The sequence below is a fragment of the Eptesicus fuscus genome, chromosome 19 (genome assembly GCF_027574615.1).
Source record: "Eptesicus fuscus isolate TK198812 chromosome 19, DD_ASM_mEF_20220401, whole genome shotgun sequence".
NCBI lineage: Eukaryota > Metazoa > Chordata > Mammalia > Chiroptera > Vespertilionidae > Eptesicus > Eptesicus fuscus.
In genome coordinates this window covers 53,749,327-53,772,964 of record NC_072491.1, presented here as the reverse complement: position 1 = coordinate 53,772,964, position 23,638 = coordinate 53,749,327, and the positions used below count along the sequence as shown (strand labels likewise).

The 23,638-nt window shown below is 42.7% G+C and overlaps 1 protein-coding gene across 6 annotated transcripts in view; it reads right to left on the bottom strand.

Moving 5' to 3' along the window:
* The window catches only part of CNBD1 (cyclic nucleotide binding domain containing 1), a 222,372-nt gene that overhangs the window by 56,626 nt on the left and 142,108 nt on the right, over nucleotides 1-23,638 (bottom strand). For 5 of the 6 annotated variants that reach the window (XR_008554555.1, XM_028137827.2, XM_028137828.2 and 2 more), the window contains exons 9-10: nucleotides 9,396-9,505; nucleotides 8,051-8,201 (exon numbers count right to left, since the gene is read on the bottom strand). The exons of the other annotated variant lie outside the window; for it this stretch is intronic. Coding sequence is in view for 4 of the 5 variants with exons in the window: in XM_028137827.2 (XP_027993628.2) it covers nucleotides 8,051-8,201; nucleotides 9,396-9,505 (261 nt within the window). In the remaining variant the exon portion in view is untranslated. The remainder of the gene's footprint in view (nucleotides 1-8,050; nucleotides 8,202-9,395; nucleotides 9,506-23,638) is intronic. 6 annotated transcript variants of the gene reach the window in all.

The window sequence follows — 23,638 nt, the reverse complement described above, 5'->3', positions numbered from 1 at the left end:
GAGGTGTGTGGGTGGTGGTGGGAATTCCTGCTGAGAGGAAGCATGTGAGGTGTGTGGTGGTGGTGGGAATTCCTAATGAGAGGAAGCACGTGAAGTGTGTGGGTGGTGGTGGGAATTCCTGATGAGAGGAAGCATGTGAGGTGTGTGGTGGTGGGAATGCCTGATGAGAGGAAGCATGTGAGGTGTGTGGTGGTGGGAACGCCTGATGAGAGGAAGCATGTGAGGTGTGTGGTGGTGGTGGGAATGCCTGATGAGAGGAAGCATGTGAGGTGTGTGGGTGGTGGTGGGAATTCCTAATGAGAGGAAGCACGTGAGGTGTGTGGGTGGTGGTGGGAATTCCTGATGAGAGGAAGCACGTGAGGTGTGTGGGTGGTGGGAACGCCTGATGAGAGGAAGCATGTGAGGTGTGTGGGTGGTGGTGGGAATTCCTGCTGAGAGGAAGCATGTGAGGTGTGTGGGGGTGGTGGGAATTCCTAATGAGAGGAAGCACGTGAAGTGTGTGGCTGGTGGTGGGAATTCCTGATGAGAGGAAGCACGTGAGGTGTGTGGGTGGTGGGAACGCCTGATGAGAGGAAGCATGTGAGGTGTGTGGTGGTGGTGGGAACGCCTGATGAGAGGAAGCATGTGAGGTGTGTGGGTGGTGGTGGGAATGCCTGATGAGAGGAAGCATGTGAGGTGTGAGGGTGGTGGTGGGAATTCCTAATGAGAGGAAGCACGTGAGGTGTGTGGGTGGTGGGAACGCCTGATGAGAGGAAGCATGTGAGGTGTGTGGTGGTGGGAATGCCTGATGAGAGGAAGCATGTGAGGTGTGTGGTGGTGGGAACGCCTGATGAGAGGAAGCATGTGAGGTGTGTGGTGGTGGTGGGAATGCCTGATGAGAGGAAGCATGTGAGGTGTGTGGGTGGTGGGAACACCTGATGAGAGGAAGCACGTGAGGTGTGTGGGTGGTGGGAACGCCTGATGAGAGGAAGCATGTGAGGTGTGTGGGTGGTGGTGGGAATTCCTGATGAGAGGAAGCATGTGAGGTGTGTGGGTGGTGGTGGGAATTCCTAATGAGAGGAAGCACGTGAGGTGTGTGGGTGGTGGTGGGAATTCCTGATGAGAGGAAGCATGTGAGGTGTGTGGTGGTGGGAATGCCTGATGAGAGGAAGCATGTGAGGTGTGTGGTGGTGGGAACGCCTGATGAGAGGAAGCATGTGAGGTGTGTGGTGGTGGTGGGAACGCCTGATGAGAGGAAGCATGTGAGGTGTGTGGTGGTGGTGGGAATGCCTGCTGAGAGGAAGCATGTGAGGTGTGTGGTGGTGGTGGGAATTCCTAATGAGAGGAAGCACGTGAAGTGTGTGGGTGGTGGTGGGAATTCCTGATGAGAGGAAGCATGTGAGGTGTGTGGTGGTGGGAATGCCTGATGAGAGGAAGCATGTGAGGTGTGTGGTGGTGGGAACGCCTGATGAGAGGAAGCATGTGAGGTGTGTGGTGGTGGTGGGAATGCCTGATGAGAGGAAGCATGTGAGGTGTGTGGGTGGTGGTGGGAATTCCTGCTGAGAGGAAGCATGTGAGGTGTGTGGGTGGTGGTGGGAATTCCTGCTGAGAGGAAGCATGTGAGGTGTGTGGTGGGAATTCCTAATGAGAGGAAGCACGTGAAGTGTGTGGGTGGTGGTGGGAATTCCTGATGAGAGGAAGCACGTGAGGTGTGTGGGTGGTGGGAACGCCTGATGAGAGGAAGCATGTGAGGTGTGTGGGTGGTGGGAACACCTGATGAGAGGAAGCATGTGAGGTGTGTGGGTGGTGGGAACGCCTGATGAGAGGAAGCACGTGAGGTGTGTGCACTAAAGCCTGGCATTTCTTGCCTGCTCCCAGTTGTTAAAGCGAAGCAGCTGGGTGCCTAGGGCGGCACACTGATAACCAGGAACCAGTATTTTAAGTAGATGAGAATAACTGGAAATCTCTGAAGTGCCTCCGCGGTGGTGAGGGTAGGAGAGAGCTCAGGATGGCGGTGGTCAGGGATCATGAACATCTCTGTGTAGAGCCCCCAGGGGCTGCAGGGGAGACGCTGCCTCTGCTCAGCTGGAGTGAGCCCTTCCCAGGAGCACCTGAGGGCCTCCAGCGCCTCCCGCAGGCAGCAGCCACACTGCCTGGCTCCCCTGACAAACCTAAGGGTCTGAGACTAGCTAGTTGGCTGCTGAGAAGAAGCCATGTCCGGGGCTGGAGGCCGGCAGAGCAGCGGTGTGGCCTTACCCCAGGCAGACCTAGCTGCCTAGACCAGGTGTAGACTCACAGAAAGGAACATCACCGGCAGCCCATAGGGGTGCCCTGGGGGTTGTGTAAAATAATATACCAAGAAACCAGTATATGAAATAAATTTGTTTCCAATCAAGACTTGGTCCAAAATCCCAAAACAAAACAAACATTTTGTTTAATTAATTTTCACTTTTTCTTTTAATATTAGTAGTAAGGAGTGAAAGAGAAACATGAGAAAAAAAATACTTTGACGTGTCACACCTTATTTTTAACTTGGAAATGTGTTTTTATACCAAAATGTTATCATAAAACCAGAGCAAAAAACACAGGGGGAGCAGAGGCCTGTCTCCTGAGGGACACTGCTCAGGCGTGTAAGCTCCTCGCTCAACACTGTTTCCAACGAGGCCCCAGGACGGGCCTGGGCTCAGGGGAGGAATGCTGACTGCTGGGAAGTAGACCTTTTCGATAAAAATGCATTCATGCCTGGCCGGTGTGGCTCAGTGGTTGGGCATCATCCCACACAACAGGAGGTTGCTGGTTCGATTCCAGGTCAGGGCACATGCCTGGGTTGTAGGCTCCATCCCCAATAAGGGGTCGTGCAGGAGACAGCCGATCAATGAGTCTCATCCACGTTTCTATCTCTCTCTCCCTCCCATACCTCTCGGAAATCAATAAAAATGTAATTTTCAAAAATAGACCCATCTCCAGTAAACATGTGGTTCCTCAGGCTTTTGATTAAGAGAAAGTCTGTGACATTCTTCCTGTTTGAAAACATTTTCAGATTATGAGTGAATAAATGAGTGAACAGAAACCTAATTTAAAATGAAGTGGGGGCAGAAGGAGGCGCTCTCAACCCTCACCCATCACAGGGCCTGAAGGGAAGGACTTGTTCGTAATATGCCTCCCTCCCCTCCCCTCCCCTCCCTCTACAGACCACTCCCGCCTTTGCTGGACAGACACCCTCTGGCTGCCAAGGCTGCAGGTTCCCAGTGTGCAATTCCCTGTTGTTCTGGAATAAACCCATTTGCTGGAGATACACTGACTTTTTATTTAGGTCCACGGTACCCTTGTCACCTTGGATGTGGAATTCTTTTCAGGAAAGACAATTTAAATCCAGAGCTATCCCTTATTTTTTTCAATCATGCATGGTTGACTGAGATATAACTAATAACAAAGGTAATTCATTTTTTAATATAAAAAGCAATTCTTTCTCATTATAAGAATAGGACACTTGTTTTAATGGTAGGGATGAGAATTTCAGATATCAATAAAATTAACATAGCTGGTATGCATAATTTTAATCTAATGGTTTAAGATATCAGTTCTGCACCTGGACAGAAATATATTACTTTCATAAAAATAATAACCCAATAAACTGCATCCCTGGTGGCATTGATTGAAAATAAAGTATATGTATATTTGCTTAAACTTAATAATATCTCTGTTCTCAATTTTTATTTAGATGCTTCAGGTAACGTCTGAGAATTATGAACAAAGATTACAAAACAGGTTATTTCTTATCTTCTAGAAGTTAATGAACTAAGTAAACAAAGAAACCACTCTGTAGGTGGTTGTAAACATTGCAAAACGAATCACTGCACGTCTCCTCTACGGTTGTACAGAGGAAGCTGTGAGTAACTCTCCAGGGAAAGCAGTGAGCTTCTATGTGGCCTTTCTGCTTCTTGGATTCTGCTCTCACCATCCCCAGGTATAGGTATGGTGAATGCATTGCTCACATTAGGTATCTATCCTATATAATAAAACCCTAATATACAAATCGACCAAACGGTGGAATGACCAGTCGCTGTGACACGCACTGACCACCAAGGGGCAGGCACTCAGCACAGGATCTGCCCCCTGGTGGTCAGTGCACTCCCATAGGGGGAGCATTGCTCAGCCAGAAGCAGGGCTCATGGCTGGCAAGCACAACGGTGGTGGTGGGAGCCTCTCCCACCTCCCGGGCAGCACTAAGAACCCCTTGGGGGATGTCCGACTGCCGGCTTAGGCCTGAGGGGTCCCAGACTGCAAGAGAACACAGGCCAGGCTGAGGGACCCCCTCCCAGGACACAAATGTCCTACACTGGGCCTCTAGTCTATAATAATAAAAGCATAATATGCTAATTAGACCAAATGTCCTTCCAGACATCCTTATTTCTGAAGCCGCAGCAGGTGGAGGCTACGGCAGAGGCAGTCACTGCAGCAGCAGGCAGGGGCCAAGGCCCTTGCACGAATTTAGTGCATCGGGCCTCTAGTATATATATAAAAGGCTAAGTGACCAACATCTGTCCGTCAGACCATCAGACCAACCAACTAGCCGGTACATAGGACGCGCACTGGCAATTTAAAAATAAACATTTACTCGTGCATGCATGATACATATAAAGCTCTCGCTGGTGCCAATTGCATGCATGTGTTTCCATCTGTCATTGTTGATAGTGGTTTCTCTGATTCCAAGAATTGATTTATCCCCATCTGACACTGGCCTCCCATTTAAATTAATTTGAAGACAGTTTCCCGTGATGCCAGCATTTGAGATGACTATTAGTAAATCACAAGGACAAACTCTAGACAGAGTAAGAATATTCCTACCTGAACCCGTTTTCAGACATGGTCAGTTGTATGTTGCTTTCTCTCGAGTTCGAAGAGCATGTGATGTTAAAATTATAGTTGTAAATACTTCATCACAAGGGAAATTAGTCAAGCACTCTGAAAGTGCTTTCACTCTTAATGTGGTATACAGGAAGATATTAGAATAAGTTTAATCAATTTACCAGTCATTGTTTGTATCAGTGTTGTTTTTATATCATGTCTTTGTTGTTGTTATATCATGTTGTTATTGTTTATTTATTAACTAGAGGCCCGGTGCATGAAATTGGTGCACAGGTAGGGTACCTAGGCCTGGCCGGCAATCGGGGCCAATCTGTGGGGCAATCGACAGGGCAATCAGGCAGAGAGAAGTGGGGGGGCGGCCTGCTGGCATCCGCCTTGGCTGGCCTGGGGCCTGGGGGCTGGGGGCAGCTCCTGCCTTCAATGTCTGCCCCCTGGTGATCAGTGTGCATCATAGCAACCAGTCGTTCTGCCAGTTGTTCCACCGTTCAGTCAATTTGCATATTAGGCTTTTATAACATAGGATTAATTTATATATTATTTTCATATACATTTTACTAATTTTCTTTCATCTCTGACAATTCTATTATAGAGAAAGGGTGAATAGCGATATTAAAATATTTCTTCTAATTAATTTCCTTTCAATGTACATGAGTCCTTGCACCAGGCCACTAGTTTACTAATGGTTGTTGATAAACTGGATCATTTAAATGCTATTGGCTCTTTAATATGATGATGTGCATGGGAACAAATAGAAAATATGACCTTGTATGCTTGAAAAAAGATATGGACTTTATTCCTTCAGTAATACATTTTTCAGTTCTGAAAAAAAAAATCACTCTATTTAACAACCTTTGGTAGATTAGAAAGTTCAGCTAACATAATCAACATATGACTGAGGATTCTGTTGGAACATATTGGTTTTATTTAATGTTTGTTTATTTATTTATTTTTCAGTTCTATGAAGTTGCCTTTATTTTTCTAACACCCGTGCAATAGAGCAGCTAAAAACAACACTATTTCTCAATAGCAAGATGGCATATCCTGAGTTTGCTCATGTCTCTTATTTCAGTTTAACATTTTCATTTGTCTTCAACCTGATATTTTTAGTTTCCCTTGGGCCCTGCCTTACACTATTTCACAGAGGTGGGTTCAGATTTCAGACGATAAAGGAAATGGAATAAATGGAAGCAGGATAAAGTCATATGAAAAATGCAAATAGAAATATCATCTTTGTTTATGTGTGAAGATGACCCTTCTGGCAAAATTAACTAGTAAGTTTTTCAGTAAAACTATTTAGTTATTTATTTTTTTTTTTACTTTTTTGGAATAAACAATAAAATAACTAGAATGTAGAAATAAAGAACAAGCCAAAGAGAGTTCTCAAAAACATTTTGGTTGGAGGTTTAACTAATTTACACACAGCACAGCAGTAGCTCCATCACATCAGTCCCAGCTGAACAAAATGTAGAAAGAAATTGAAAATGTGAGGAGCAAAACGCAGGTCAAGTTCCCACTGCGCAGCCCTTGGAAGGTTAGTTTCCAGATGGTATGGGAGGGCCCCGCTGCAGCCACTGTGGAAGACGGTCCTCATGTGTGAAATGTTAACTTCACAGACACGTCCCGGCGCACTGGCCTTGCACCAGTTAACGTAATTAGTCCAGGAGGAGAGGGCCTCGCTGCGCCAGAGAGAAGCTGTCGTTTTAACTGGGAGCTAGTAATTATTTTTAAGTGATATTTGCTTTGAGGAGGGAATTGTATCTCAATGTCACAGAAGGATGGAAAATTAATCAATGCAATTTCAAATTGATAACTTTGAACATGAACACATGAATTTGAAACTAAGCCAAAGCAGAGTTTAGCAGCTCAAGGGAACATATCCCCTAAGAGACACACAAAAAATACTTGAAATTCAGGATAAGGAGATTCAGTCATATCATCAAAATCTTTCTAATTGAATTTATTTGAAGCAAATATCTCACCCATGTTAATTTCTATTAGTTTCTCCTCATTTATTTAGTCCGTATTCAATGTTTGACATATTTAGTTTTATTGTAGATAAAATTATATTTTTTATTAACCTACTAGAGGCCTGTTGCATGAAGATTCATGCAATAGGCCTTCCTTCCCCTGGCTGCCAGCACCGCTTTTTCTCTGGCACTCGGGACCCAGGCCTTTGCTCTGGTCACTCCGGACGGAGCCTTCAGCCTTTTCCGCTAGGGCCGGAGTGCCGCTCCTGTAACTCCCTCCGCCCCCTACCTTCCACCTCATAGCAGGCGTCCCGCTCTGCACCTGCTTATGCAAATTAACCCACCATATTTGTTGGGTTAATTTGCATACTCACTCTTGATTGGCTGGTGGGAGCCGCAGAGGTACAGACAATTTGCATATTTCTCTTTTATTAGTGTAGATTGTGTTTTGACTGATTAACCCAAATTAATTTATCCTTTATACTGAATTGCATATCCCATTTGAGTATTTATAATGTTTGAGGGCTAAACACAGTAGCTGCATGATCATTCTTCTAATGTTACTAGAATTCTAAACTTTCAGATAAAAGCTTGAATATAAGTTATAGGTCTTCATATACACTTGATCTAGACTGTACATTGGAGGATAGTATAGAACCAGAAACCCAGCAGCAGTAATTTTAGAGATTAAAAAAACAAAACAAGCAAAGTGCTCCAGAAAAGGAGAGCGCTGTGATTTCTTTCTTTGTTAATCCTCACCCAAGGATACAGTTCCCATTGATCTTTAGAGAGAGTAGAAGGGAGGGCAGGAGAGATAGAACAAGAGAAACACTGATGGAGAGAAACACACCCTGACCAAGGCCAGGGATCTAACCTACAACCCAGGTACGTGCCCTTGACTGGGAATCAAACCCTCAACCCTTGGGTGTGCAGGCTGACACTCTAACCACTGAGAAACACCAGCCCGGGAGGGAGTGCTACTATTAACAGTAACTGGGAAATTAGAAGAGATAGTCCAGTAATTTCAAATCAGTCTTTTGAAATAGTTCTAATATCTCCTAAAGGAGCACCATTAAAACAGTCAGAATATGAAGTGGGGACAGGCTGTGTCTGTAAGGAACATGGCGCACCTATTCTTACTTACGTGTCCTGACTTGACTATGAACTATGTCCCCTCCTGTCAAGTACTCAACAAATAGAAGCTGTCACAGTAAAAGAAGACAGTGTGTGTTTACCCTGCAGGTCCTTGTCCTGGATGACGGCCGCCTCCACCTCCGCCCCGGCCACCACGGTGCAGGTGAAGGGCAGCTGCAGCAGCGCGCTGAGCTCCCCGAAGGACTCCTGCCTCTGGAGCTGCCCCATGTAGACCAGCTTCCGGACTTTCTTCTGTGAGAGAGGAGGGTGGGAGTGAGCGCTGAGGCCACAGCACATACTGCTCCTGCCAGGAGCGCTGCTCGTAAGCCCGCTGGTGTGTGGTGCTTAAACTGCATTGCAACTTCGTGTGACCAGAGAACACCTTTCCTGAGCTGTGTGAGTTCTGTGACATCCGTGCACCACTCCGGCCGGAGGACACTGGAAGCACTGCCATTCAGTGCAAACTGCGTTTTTGCATCTGCCAAGATGCTTGGGAAATGCTGGGCCCATTCCGTTCTTCAAAGCCCCAGGCTCGCATTGTAAGCACCGCTCACCTGGTGTGTTACCTCTGACGCAGGGATGAGTTGGTGAGCGGTAAGATGAAAAAGTAGGGAAAGGAACAGGGCAGCCATCAGGCTAGAAGGGTGAGAGGAAATCTAAAAGGGGTCACAAGCCAAGATCTGCCTGGAAGGTGTGTCCCTCTTACAACCAGGCGTCCCAGCCTGCCGGTCGAAGACGCAGCAGAGCGGCTGGGCCGCAGGGACCAGCGAGAAGGTGCCTGACCCGCCAGCAGCTCAGCCCCAACTCCCCGCCGCTGCCTTCTGCCCCTGAGAACTGCACAAACCCGCATCTCACAGACCGACTCTCGGTCCGCGCCTCTCCCCCTGCGTGCAGGTTCTGGAAGGCATCATCCTGTTTTCCCTGAGGTGGGGTGCTCCCGGCCACATACCCACAGCACCCCGCAGCAGGCCCGGACTCCCTGGAGCTTAGCCTCTGGCTAATGACGTTCCTGTAGGTCTTCGCGTAGGCAGTTCACTTTATTTCTCTGGAGTGAATATGCAGCGAAATTCCTGGGCCATATGTTACGTGTATTTCAGCCAACCTGATACCTTATAGTGATACTTTGTGGTGATAACTGGCATTTTTCTGATAAAGACGTTAAGCATCTTTCAATGTGCTTATTGGCCATTAGGCACATTGGTCATTGATATATTGGTCACAACTCAATCAATAGATCTTACAAATTATCTTACATTCTGGTATCTTACAACTCAGGGAGGGGGAGAAAAAAAACCTTACCAAAAAGAGTAAAAAACATTGAACAGAAATTTCACAAAGGAAGACACACAAATAATGTATCCAATGAGCAGTGAAAAGCTGTTCAACATCCTTTATTCACTGGAGTAGGTTAATAGGTTAAAGAGAACATGAAGATTTGAAACTTACCACTCGTTTTGGCTGTAATCTCACGAATCCTACAATATCTCTATAAATGTTACAGTGTCCAGAATTAATATAAGCCACGAAAGGAATTATATTTCCACTTTCCACTATCACTGAAAACAAAAGAGATAATTCATTATTTCACACATTCTTCTCTATAAATGGTGAGTTTAAGAGAATTTCACACATTCCTACTGTAAATGGTAAGTTTCTTAATGGATGCCAGTCTACAGGCAGCACTGGCCTGTGACAGAATCCACCCCTGGCATCGACAGAGAAGGAAGCATTGGTGGGACTGTGGCAGCAGAGCCCCCCCTCCCGCCCCCATGCAGTGAACGGGGGAAGGGCCAGAGGCAGGGGGGCCAGAGGAGGGGGGAGGGGGAGAGGGGGAAAAACAAGCCTCAGATGGCATTTCCGGATCTTTGTGGTGTGACTTCCCTGCCATGCTAATGCCAAACTGCCAATGGTTTACCCACTGGCTGGCACAGCCCCTGAGTGTGTGACATCCCCGAGCCCGATGGTCGGGGTTCGCACTCTCCTCTCTCGGCAGGGGTTAAAGCAAGGTCCTACATGAGCCATAAATTCCATCAATCCCTGAGCTTCGGGCTTTTCACCCTGAAAATGGCAAAATTAAAAACCCCATTCTATACTCAACGTGGTGTAATTAAGTGCATATAAAGTACTTAGTATGATGGCTGGCACCTAGTATTACGTAGTAAATCATGCTGTTAATATCATTATTTTTTGCTCAAATTTGTGAAGCTACCCTAAAACCAAGATCTAGCTGAAGGTGAACTGGATAATCTATATATATAAAAACCCAGTGACCTTTACAGCAGAACAACTGGAATGACCAGTCGCCATGAGGCACACTGACCACCAGGGGGCAGACGCTCAACGCAGGAGCTGCTTCCTGGTGATCAGTGCGCTCTCACAGCAGGAGTGCCGCTCAGCCAGAAGCCAGGCTCACAGCTGGCGAGCGCAGTGGTGGTGGCTGGAGCCTCTCCCGCCTCCATGGCAGCACTAAGGAGTGGCAAGCCAAGCATTAAGGAGCGAGCAGGTGGGTGGTTAGGAGTGAGGGATCCCGGATTGTGAGAGAGCACAGGCCAGGGTGAGGGACACTCTCCACCCCAATCATGAATTTCGTGCATGGGTCCTCTAGTACCTTTATAATTACCCAGGTACTGATTAAAAAGCAATTGGAATAAAAACCTCCTGATCTACATAACATTTTAAATTATCAACATAATTTAATTTAAATAATAAAATCAACTAGTTATACATAAATTAAAATTGCTATTTCAAATTGGCTTTTTATTTTGTTCATTTTGAAGCATATCAATATTTTTTCTGCAAACCCTAAAAGTAACAGAGAAAACATATGTATAGACACATGATTTTTTAAAGAAGAATAGTATTTCATTGTGTAAATGTACCACAGCTCTTTTATAATTAAAAAATAAAAAATTTGATTATTCAAAATTATTTATTTCACGTTATATAAGAGTATATATCAACATGAGAGAAATTATTTACGTTATTAAAATAATTAGCTGGAAAATAGCATAGCTCTGTAAAAATTATAGTTAAAAAGAACAAGGTAACTATTGATAACATTTACCATAAGCAAAAATAAACAACAGACAATGGAAAAATACTTTAAGATAAAAGTGGCATTTCAATGTTTTGCTGAAATGTTTAAGAGAATATGTTATCTCCCTCTTCTCATATAACATTCAGAACTCAAAGTCTATAACACAAAGATTGAGAGATGATGCTACTGTCAAGAACCAATTATTTACCTAAATAAATTATTATGGTAACACATATTCTCTTATACTATTTTCCTTACAGCCAGACAATGATATTACAAAGTTATTTGAAGATATAAAAGTGCACTTTGTCTATAGAATTCGGTGCAGATTGCATAGACGGGGAATTTTCTCAGAGGTCGCACTCATCAAAGCAACGATGGCCTTGCTACCCAGGTGGGGACAGTAGAGCCCACCCTCCTTCCTTCAGCCAGCCAATGGGTGCAGAGCAGGCCTGGAATACTGCAAGGTCGCGGCAAGGAGAGGTGCACTAAGCACACGGAAACCCTTTCCTCTTCACTTGCCGTGTGTGCTACTCTGTTTTTTCTTTAAAAATATATATATTATTATGGATGCGGGTTTTTAAATTTTATTTCCCATCACCTTTTATCTCCTCTGTGCCCTCTACCACCTCCACCCATCTCCCTGCTGCAATCACCACACTGTTGTCCATGTCCATGAGTTCTTTCTTTTTTGCTCAAATGCTCCACCCTCTCCCCACCCCCTACCCTCTCTCACACACACACCCCAGCTGTCTGCCTGCTCTCTATCTATAAGTCTGTCTCTCTTTTGCTTGATAGTTCAGTTTGTTCCTGAAATTCTACATATGAGTGAGATCATGTGATACTTGTCTTTCTATGACTGGCTTTTTCACTTAGCGTAATACTCTCCAGGTCCCTCCATGGGGTAAAATTTTCTTCCATTGTATAGCAGAGTAGAATTCCATGCTGTAAATGTACCACAGCTCTTTTATCCACTCATCTACTGATGGCACTTGGGCTGTAAGCCAAGCCCTCTATAGGCCACAGGGAAGCATCTATAATATCCAGGAGGGCAGGGACCTTGTGTTGAAGGTCAGGCTACAAGGTCAAAGCCAAACCACTGCCGTGAGGACCCCTCATTCCAGCAGTGATTCTCCTTGGTCTTTCTAACAATCGCTGCAAATGTTTGTCTTAATGACGACAACTCCAGGGAATTCTGTGTTTAAGGACATTTTCAAACATGTTCATTTGAAACATTACTGTTGACTAGAAAAAGTCATACCAGTTCCCTGGGACAGACTTCACACCTCCTCATTGTGTCTCCAGGTTTTATTGACTCCGCCCTGTCCTGTTTCCCACACCCAAAAACTGCTGGCGACATGCTGTCAGCTCCTTGCCCTTCCCTCGGGTGACATAGAAAATGACACACAACATGAAAAGACCCAGAGGATTATAACAAAATTTTAATTGAAAAGATTTAGTATGGACTACATAGATGACATTGTATTCATTATTTTTAAAGGTCAGATTCATTAATGTTCAGCAAAGAAAGTTGATTTGTATTTAAAAATGAGGTTTTAAAGAGCCCCATAATAATTCAGACTGACATTCTAAGACATTGTAAGAAGTGCAAACTTGATTTTATCCTAAGCGTAAGTAATAGGGAGAAAAAAAGAATTCACAGAGAAGAACATGGGGCATCTTCTTTTGCGTCTCTATTGGTTATCACATGCCAGGAAATACCCCAAGTCTAATAAACTATTTTATCCCAATTGCCAGGCCCTTCAGAAGAAGCAGGGGAAGGACAGTGCCTTCCTGGCTGTCCACATCATCACTGGGGCAGTTCAGGGCCCGTTTCCATGGAAACTAGTATTTGGAAAGACAGTCATAGGACATCTTCTAAACTGAGACAAAGCCAGGCCCTTGGCAGAGGTCTGAGCCCGGTTTTGGAGAAGGAGTGTATCTGGGACCAGAAAGGTGGGTGCAGCTCCAAGCAGGACACATGTTCACTGTGAAGCACTGTGAACACATGGTCTGGAAGTGCGTGCACCCTTCTACATAAAAGTAAAGATGTTTGCCTTGCTGCCTGGCTCCCAAGTATGTTTTGTGTTCTATCAGGACCCCTGACTTGGGGGGATCGCCTTATTTCTAACAATTTGGGGGCTCATCCGGGATACTGTCTGTCGCCACAGGGAAAATAGACCCTTCTCCTGAAGAGGTGCACCCCGCTGCCAAGTTGCGGCAGTCTTGGTGATGAGGAACAGCCATTACCCCTGTGACAACTATGAGCTCGGGATCGAGAGTCAGCCAGCAACGCAGGAAGGGCCCAAGCAAGACTTGCGGCAATCAGGTGACCTCAAGTATGAGCCAAGTAGGAAATGGACTGAATACTACTTTGGTGATTGGGTGTCCTCGGAGGTGGGGCATATGTGACTGGGATGTGTCTTGGACATAAAGCGAGTGCAGAGTTCTGATCTGTGGTTCCATTCTCCTGTGAGAGAAGCGGCCAGAGAGGGATGAAGCCGATCTCGGGGAGTAGGAGAAACCTTCAATATGGGGCATTGAGTACATAGTCACAGGGGATCTGCTGAGAATGGGAAACAGAAATTCTAGGCCTAGGGAATACATTCCCCAAAATAGTCCATTGGGAGAATGCTGAGGTTCTGGGGAGGCAAGTTCCCGAACCAGGGACAGAGACATTGTTCTTGGTGTAAACTTTTAGTGTTGTGTGCACCTGTATGAGAGTGTGTGTTGATGTTTTATGTCTGTTATTTGTTTAATTTGTTTAATTAGCTAGTGAAGTTTCTGTCTGTATGTCTGTGATGCAATTTTGGCTTACTTTTAGGGAATTTAATTTGCTCTTTCCTGATTTATGATTTTGCTGTGCTTGGTTAAAATTTTAAGATTATAAGATTAATTTAAAAGTGTAACATTTGTAAAGGTTGCAATCCAGGGGATTAAAATAAAGGCCAGCCAGTTCTAAGACTGCTTGTTGTTAACAAACCATTATCTTCCCCACCTGAGGCAAAGCAGGAGGGGAAAGAAAAAAATGAAGAAGCCGGAGGTTTCCAAGCGGCAGAATGGGAAGCGGTACTTGGGTGCTTGTGGAACTCAGCAGGATGGAGAAATTTGCAAAACCCCATCCAGCATCACATCCATTAAACATCCAGTTGTCAGCATTGGTATTAACCGGGATGGGACTGCAACAGGAAGCGGGTGGCCCGAGATAGGAAGTGGGTGGCTTGTGCCTGCTTGTGACATCACAAACCCATGCTGGCCAGCTGAGGCAGAACTAAGGCTGACCTTGGGGGCACTGCAGCAAGAGAATGGCTGGTTCTTGAATGAGGATGGACCGCATTCCAAGGGTGGTCCTGAAGGCATAGGACTCCCAGCCAGATTAGCGTGTCCTTTCTTTGAACAGAAAGGGCAATCATAGTTAACAGCATAATTCAAATCCCTGTTATAAAATTAGTCAAGAAAATGCATTAGGTAATAATTGGCTTTAAGAATCTCAAAGTTGTTAAGATATAAAGCTTTCAATAAAAATCTAAAAGTGAACAAGCACAGACAAGAATGAGACCTTGTCCTGCCTTCCCCTCCCTATGTCACCCAGGGATGATCTGAGGGACAGCCAAGAGGGCAATTTGCAATCCCAGCCTCCCCCGCATGCTCCAACCAGCTCTTTGGCCACATGCCTCCAGCTTTTCTAGGCTGCAAAAGAAGTTGGAGCAGTAAAAAAAAAAAAGTTAAAAACTCTGCTGGAAGACGCATGTGGCTCAGCTGACTATCTAGACTAAAAGCAGGGGGAGTGATTTGAAAGTCGGCCATGGCTATCCAGGAAAGGGAGCACCTGGCTGGCCCTCGTGTGCTTCCAGCTGATATAAGATTTCCAAACCCAGGATCCCCAGTGGGACCTTAACAACAAGGCCCATAGGGGACACACGAGAGATCTCAGGGAACTAATCATTAAAGGGACTAGGGGAGCAGGTCCCTGGTCTCAGAACCTAAATAAAGCCTTCAATAGTCAGCAGGGCAAAGAAGAAGGGCCTTCCGAATTGTACCAAGACTAAAAGATCAAATGAGAAAGTACTCTGGGCCAGACCCTGAGGACCTGTTGGGCCAAGAAATATTAAAATTACATTTTGTCACCAATAGTTGGCCTGGCTTCTCAAGAAAACTGCCAAGGTAAAGAACTGGAAGGATAGAAGTGCAGAAAAGCTGTTAAAAGAGACTCTGAATGTCTAGGTACATAAAAATAAGAAAGGCAAAAACAGAAAACTAACATAATATTATACTTTTTAATTTGCCTTCTCTTAGTTTTTAATCACAGAAGGTCTCTTGTACTTTGTTGAAGGTATATTTTCTTGAAAGTAAAAGTGCATTTAAAGTGTGTTCATAAATGTTAATCTAAGAAATGCTGTTTACTTTTTAGTAATCATTGAAAAATTAAGGTTTCTAAGAATGCTATTACATTTTTATAAAAGAAAGAATATTAGAGTAGAAATGCTGAATGGAAGGACTAAGGCATGGTTATGCATTTTGAAGAAAAAAGAAGGTAGTTTCTAAAGGTGATTATTTCTGGAAATTGTAAAAATGTTTTTGAAAGTTGTAAAAATGTCCATGAAGTTTATAAAGAGAAATGTTAAAAGGAAATTAATTAAATGATACAGGCCAGTGAGCCAGGACAAGCAGAACAGGGAAACTGAGATATTTAAACAGCAGTTTGCAACCATCTAGAAAACTCTGTCTTCCCTAAACCAAGGACACTTGAAAGTCAATGATTTGTATTTTGCCTCCATAAACAGAGGGTAAATAGCTTATGCCAAAGTTCTTAGGAAGACTGATGGGAGAAATCCAATTGGTGTCATTTGTTGTCCACACCCAAGGACAAATGAAGTAAGAAAATAAGCCTTTTTTGTCAGTTCTTTTCTAGTAAAATAATTATGTTATATTTATCTGGTATTTAATAAAAAGACCATCTTTTAATTATAGGAACTGAAGTTTGCTGGCCTATGTTCCTGTCTCATACACTTTAATATATAATCTTTTGATAAAATCAAGTTTGACAATCTTCCTAGGGTTTGAATTTTAAGAAAAGCTTTTTTTACCTAGAGTTGGTTGTAGGTGGTTCCAATAGGCCCTGGAATGCCTCAAGATCTTCCTACAATGGAAACTAGGGACCAATTTCTTAAGAACTGAGTACTGGGTATCTCTTCTACTTTAATCTCTCTCAGGTTAGAAGGCCTCCTGACCCAAGGCCCTCTTGAATTTCCGGTTTATCACCATTGACAGGAAGACTATGTTTGTTCTAATGAAGACTTGGAAGGGAAGCAAGTTGGAACCCTCCTGGGAAGGACCTTACCTGTCTTGCTTACCACAGGGACTACTGTTCGGACTGCAGAGCGAGGTTGGACCCATCACACACGGGTTAAGGGCGGACACACCTCAACTTGGACAGCCATACCAGGACATGTCCCCTTGAAATTGACGCTAAAAACTGTGAGCTGTCTTAATAACCATCATGCACTGGGCTCTATCTATTTGCTTAAGGAATATGGCAAATTGCAGGAGCTTACAATGTGGGCTGGAGAAATGTATACAATCTGGATCATGCTTACCCAGTTAAGTTATTGGTTATAGATAACTTGAATGACTTGGATATTTCAGCCTTTAGGTCAAAAGATTGGCTAGGACTAGATTTAGGAGTAGATGTCACAGGACAAGATCCCCTAGGCCACTGCCACCACCATGCAAATAGAAGTAGGATATAAGGGAACGAATGCCTGGGTGGAATGGATTAGATATTCTGTTCGCGCCCTGAATAAAAGTGACTGTTACACTTGCATGGCAGGAAGGCTAGAGGCTCAAGTGGTCCCATTCCCATTCGGATGGACCTCAGACAGTAACGGGATGGAATGTGTGCTTGCCTTGTACCAGAACCCCTAACTGGGGGGGGGGGGGGGGAGCACTCGCCTTATTTCTAACACTGGGAAGGAGCAATGGGAAGAAGGCGCCAATGATGCCTTTTGTGAGCTTACTTTCCACGCGAGGAAATTTTCCAAACATGCTTTTCTCATAGATAGATTTAGTTTGCTTTCATAATGTTGTTAAGAAAGATAGTGGTTAGAAAGGAGTTTGCATTTACTGAATATTTCTGTAAGAGTCCACTAAAGATACTTTAACCACTATTAAATGGTACTTCTTCATTATTAAGAAATGCATATTCTTGACTTGGGTGGTAAACACACAATACAATATATTGATGTTGTGTTGTAGAATTGTATACCTGAAACCTGTGTAATTTTATTAACCAATGTCACCCCAATGCATTCAATTTTTAAAAAAGAAATGTATATTTATGTGCAGATAAATACATTTATGGCTAAGTAGAGACAAATCTTAAATAGAAATGCATATCAGAAGAATTGATCATTGGTTAATTATTAATTTTAAATTCATGGTACATTAAAACAGGTCATTCTTGCAATGAATACTATATGTAAAATCTTCATGTATATTAAATAACTGTCACTTTCATAAGAAGTAAAAAAACAAATGGACATTTCTCTAATCTCACAAATTTGTGATTTGGTAAAAAGGTTATGCACAAATAAGTTATTGATAGAGGAAATCCAGAGAAAGACATGGAAGAAATTTTAGATTTCAACATGCCTCAGAAACTACTCCAAGTGAAGAACTTACCAAAACAATGAATTTATATAATTATTTCACAGAAATGACAGTGTATGACTCTCCGCACAGTCGGGCAGATGAACAAGGGCCACAGGTGCTGTCGAGCCCCGCATCCTCCCTCCTCCCACTCTCCCCACGCTCTCCCCGCCCTCCCAGCTTTCAAGCTGGACAAACACTAGGCTCAGACCCTTCACAGAGGGAGGGTCCAGGCTGGACGCCCAGCCCACGGCCAAGGAAGCCACACCCTTCCTTCACTGTCTCTCTGGCTCAGGTCTCCTTCTCAATCAGACAGCCCTGACTTCCTACTTCACCCACAGTCCAGCCTGCTCCCCAGCTCTTCACTCTGCCCCTCTTCCTGGTTTTGTGACCACCTGACATGCTGTCTAATTTACTGACTTACTTCTTGTGCTCAGTGTGCTATACCCTTTAGCTCCATTGAGACAAGAAACTTCAGCTTTTGTTTCCTCCTGTATCTGCATAGTAACCACTCAATAAATGTTTGTGAAATGAATGCAAGATCTCCATTTTAAATTGCAATTTCCCTCAACAGGTTAACTAAGTGCAAGAGGAAGCTCACATATGGTGGCTTTGGGTTTTATGGAACTCTGGATAAAATATTTTACAATATCTGAAATGATGAAAAGAAAAAAAAACTCAACTGCCAGGAATAAAATGTAAGTGCACAGTCACAGGTGAGAAAGGTCTGGAGCCAGCGGCAAAGTCAGCAGAGAGAATGGACGTGGCCAGTCAGCTCCGAAGGCCCCGAAGGGCAGTGGTCACAGGGGTGAGCTGGCACAGCCACTCACGGAGCCTGGAGGCACCTTCAGCTCCTAGTCCTGGTGCTGCATGGCAGGGGAAGAACAAGAAAAAGCCTGAAAATTGCTAACCAGAGCTCCTGGCGTTGCGGCTAAAATCCACTCCACCTGGGAGGCACTGAGTTTCATTTTAAACTGAACTCTGTCTTTGCAACTCTTCAGGCTTGGGGGAAAGGAAACAAATTCTTTCTAGATGAATTAACATTCATCCTAGGCTTCAAAGATCCCACACACATCTGAAGAGACTACAGGATCCCAACAGACTCTCCACAGTGGACCCCATTATCCGAGGTTTCGGTGGGCACTCAAGATTTTTTTTTCTTTTTAATATTTTTTTATTGAGGTATTATATGTGTACATATCTTACCATTGCCCCCCCCACCCCACACCCATACATGCCCTCACTCCCCAGAGTTTTGCATCCGTTGGTTATGCTTATATGCATGCATACAAGTCCTTCGTTTGATTTCTTATCTCCCCCACCTCTCCCTAACCTTCCCAATGTAATTTGACAGTCTGTTTGATGCTTTACTGTCTCTGTATCTATCTTTTTGTTCATCAGTTTATAATGTTCTCTATTATCCATAAATGAGTGAGATCATGTGGTATTTTTCTTTCATTGACTGGCTTATTTCACTTAGCATAATGTTCTCCAATTCCATCCAGGTTGCTGCAAATGATGAGAATTCCTTCTTTTTTTATGGCAGCATAGTATTCCATTGTGTAGATGTACCACAGTTTTCTGATCCAGTCATCTGCTGATGGGCACCTAGGCTGTTTCAAATCTTAGCTATTGTAAATTGTGCTGCTATGAACATAGTGGTGCATATATCCTTTCTGATTGGTGGGGCACTCAAGATTTTTGTTCTGCAGGAAAAAGTAGTATTGAGCAAATTTGGGTCAGGTGGCTGATCCAGAGAACTTCCTTCTGGGTTTGATCAGCAAAGAATTTCAGTGACAATACCTGTGATTGACTAGCTGTCAAGTCACACAGTAATTTTATGATTACCATCCTCCAAAAATATTTCTGATTCACTGCTAACGCCCCCCTTTTGTTTCCTGGCAATGTGATGAATCTTGATACATACATACATAGAAGGATGGTGAGTTAAATAGATATGTACGTGTGTATATTTCATTTCAATGAAATATTGTAAGTTAGGACAAGTAAATAATTGTGTGTAGCCTGACACATGGAATTGGAATTCTATTTTCAGTTGAAACGCCAAAATGACCTTATCTCACAGGGTTCTTGGGAGCACCACAGAGATCAGGCAACTTAACCTGCGAGAGACAGTGCTGTATAAGTAGCACTAAGTGAATAGATGAAAATTATTTCCATCTTTGTGTAGAAAAAGAAGAGTTTCTAAGTTTTCACCTGATGATCATATATTTTAATCATAGATTCTAGCTAATCATAGTAATTGTCCATTTAATGATATGCTGATTAGTTACTTCATTTCTGGCCCTACCTAACCATCTGCATTAATTTCAGTTCAATTAGTTAGCAGCATTTTTTTTCAGAGAGGAATAATCACATCTAAATGGACTGGTCTAAAGAAGTACTTGGATAAGAGGCTGTATTTATCATTTGTAACTAGTATATATGATAATTAAATTCATTCATTATTTGAAATAATGATTTTCCTCCTTAATGTCACAATAATTAATTTTGATTCAAGAGATATTCTACTTGGTATATTTTAACATAATTGGAACCAGTGTAGGTAAATATTTGCATAAAGAAATGTATTACATGCCTCAAGAACATTGGTTATTTACACTCGAATTAGTGCAATAATTTTATATGATGTTTATGCAAAATCGCACTTCAGTGCAATGACTGCACCCTTCAATTTTGTGCAAAATTTTCTGACAAAATATTGTGAAAATTGTTGATTTTACTATTTTAGCAGTTTTCAGAACAACTTTTAAAAAGATGAAAAATTCCATTTCCATTTTTTAAATATGGAATATCAATGTTTTTATTAGATTTTTGTGAACTCTTCCATATTAATCCTCTTTTACAATATTATTTGTGTTGATTATTCTGAAACTTATTGTTTTCTTCTTAATCTCATTACTTTTACATGTTGAAATTCAAAATAAATTGTATACCCATATTTTTCTCCTATTGTCATTTTTATTTTTACCTTAATAACTAATCCACTTAAAGTAATGTTTGCCATATGTCAGTTTGAATATCTAACTTAACCTATTCTCCCAGGTGTGCAGATTATTTCTTAACACTTTTTATTAAATCATATCAACAGTGATAGCAGCTATGAAGAAGAACTAAGCTGACATTTTGAAACTGAGGAATAAAACCTACTAGAGGGACTTAACAGGCCTTGACCAGACCAGAGAAAGAATAATCGAACATAAAGACAGGATTTTTGTACTTACTGAAGCACAGGAGCTAAAAGAAAAATAATGAAGAAAAATGAAGAGAGCCTGAAGGGTTTATGGGATACTATCAGATAGACCCAGAGACACATTGTAGGAGTCCCAGAAGGAGATGAAAAAGAGAAAGGGGCAGAGACCCTATTTGAATGAATCATGGCTAAAAACTTCTCAAATTTGAGAAAAATGGACACACAAATTCAAGAAGCTCAATTCACCCGAACTACGATACATCTAAAAAGACAAACACAGGCACATCATAATGAAACCATCAACTGTTCAAATTCTCTTTAATTTGGAAAGCAGCGAGAAAAAGTGGCTCATCACATATAAGGCAGCGATACGACAAAATTTATCTGCTATACAACATCATGCTTATGATAACAATACGGTCCATTTAACAATGGCCAAGCACATCTCAAGTTTTGTGTTCTTGACCACAATAAAAAACAAATTTGTGTTCAAATTTAATGTCTGAGTTCCTAATATTTTTTTCATTCTCCATTGAAACACATCCAATGTAATACACACACACACACACACACACACACACACACACACATATACGCACACACACAAAATTGTTTAGCCCGCAATTTACTATGAATAAGAATTCCTTCAACTGTTTGAGATATTGCTTATAAGCCATTGACCTAAAAGAGATGGCATATAATATTGAACTTTTAACAAAATAATTTTTCTGTGTCTAAAGTCCAGAATTATAACTACACAAGATATGTTTACACAGACAACTAAAAATAGTCTCAGAAATATTTTCAGTCCAATTTTTAGAGGTGTTGAAAATATTTTATATTCTAAGCATGAAGACTCAATGCCATTGCCCTTTCTATCTAGGCAACTGTAGAAACAGAAGTAACCAGTTAAATTATTTAATTTAATTAAGTGACTAACATGCACAAAACACACTATGTGCTTTAAGAAGTCTGAAACACAGTTGCCTTGACAAGGCAAATAATGGTAAGTAAAATAAGTAAGATTTAAATGTTATCAGATTCCAAATCAATTTTTTTCTATTAGAGCTAAAAGAACATCTACACAGTATCATGTATTGCAAAAAGCAAGCAGAGACTCAATATTTTTGTTCATATGTTATGAAAACTGCACTTGATTTTGGAATGTATCTCTATTCTAAGGAGCTTTTGGGCTAGAGAGCATACATGTAGGGTGGGGCAAAAGTAGGTTTACAGTCATTTGTATAGAAAATAATACAATAATTAATAAGTAATAATACAATAATAAACTGTTCCATGTACTCACAACTGTAAACCTATTTTTGCCAACCGCTGTATTTTAAAGATTTTTAAATTAATTTTTAAAATATATATTTTATTGATTTTTTTACAGAGAGGAAGGGAGAGGGCTAGAGAGTTAGAAACATCGATGAGAGAGAAACATCGATCAGCTGCCTCCTTGCACACCCCCTACTGGGGATGTGCCCACAACCAAGGTACATGCCCTTGACTGGAATCGAACCTGGGACCCTTCAGTCTGCAGGCCGATGCTCTATCCACTGAGCCAAAACGGTTAGGGCTAAATTAATTTTTTGAGAGAGAGTAAGGGAGAGGGAGAGGGAGAGAGAAACATTCATGTGAGAGCAAAACATTGACCAGTTGCCTCGTGCAGGCCCCCACCGGGGGTCCAGCCCTCAGCCCAGGCATGTGCCCCGACTGGGAATGGAACTGGCGACCTTTCGGGGAATGGGATGTCACCCAACCAAGTGAGCCACGCAGGCCAGGACTTACTCAGGTCATTTTTAAAATTTATTTTTATTGGTGAGAGTATACAGATGTCCCCTTTTCCCCCTACTGCCCCCTCCACACCGCACCCCCCACCCAGGCCTTTACCACACTGTTGTCTGTGTCCATGGGTTATGCATTTTTGCATATTAGTTCTTTGGTTACTATCTCCCCACCCACCCTCGCCTTTCCTCAGAATCACGTTTAAATGGTGCAATTACTCAAAAAGGAAAGAGAGAAAACACAGTTCGCTGAAAGGACACGGAAATAAAAGAGGCAGGCTCCTACACAGTATCTCTATCACCTATTTGAGCATAACATAAACATTTATAACTTACACAAAAGCTCCTTTTCCTAAATGGCTAACCCAGTCTCCATTCTTTTCAAACTCTTCAATTTTCATTGTTAATTTCTCTCTCACAGAGCCATGTTACCTTGCAATCAATCAATATTTGTTAATTAAAGTGGAAAGCATTAAGTAAAGGTAAAATTGTCTTACATTTCTGTAGCTCAATGTATTTATTATGTATCTATTGGGAGAAAGTGCATTCTGCCTGCGGCTAAGAAATCCTGGAAATGGTTTCATTCCTACATCCTTCCTGGCCTAGTAGGGCTTGTCCAGCAATGTGGAGCTGTTCTGTGCAGCCCTCGGGCTCCTCCCAGGAGCGCCTGCAGTGATGTGTGTGCACACCCGTAGGGCCCCGGCCCCGAGGTCCCCGTTCTGCAGGAGTGTCAGTCATGGTGATACCTGTGGTTCTGTTACTGCCACAGGCAAGACTTCGCAGGAGGCAGCAGGTGAGTTCCTCTCTCGTGGATGTTTCTATCTCTCTCTCCCTCTCGCTTCCTCTCTCTAAAATCAATAAGAACATATTTTAAAAAGAGTAATATGAAATATCTCTATAGTATACTAAATTGCTAGGCTTTTTCTTATTTTGTTTGTCTTTCAAGTAATCTGCCTATCAAAATATTTGATTTGTATTACATTCCCTTGGTATTTTCTAAGTA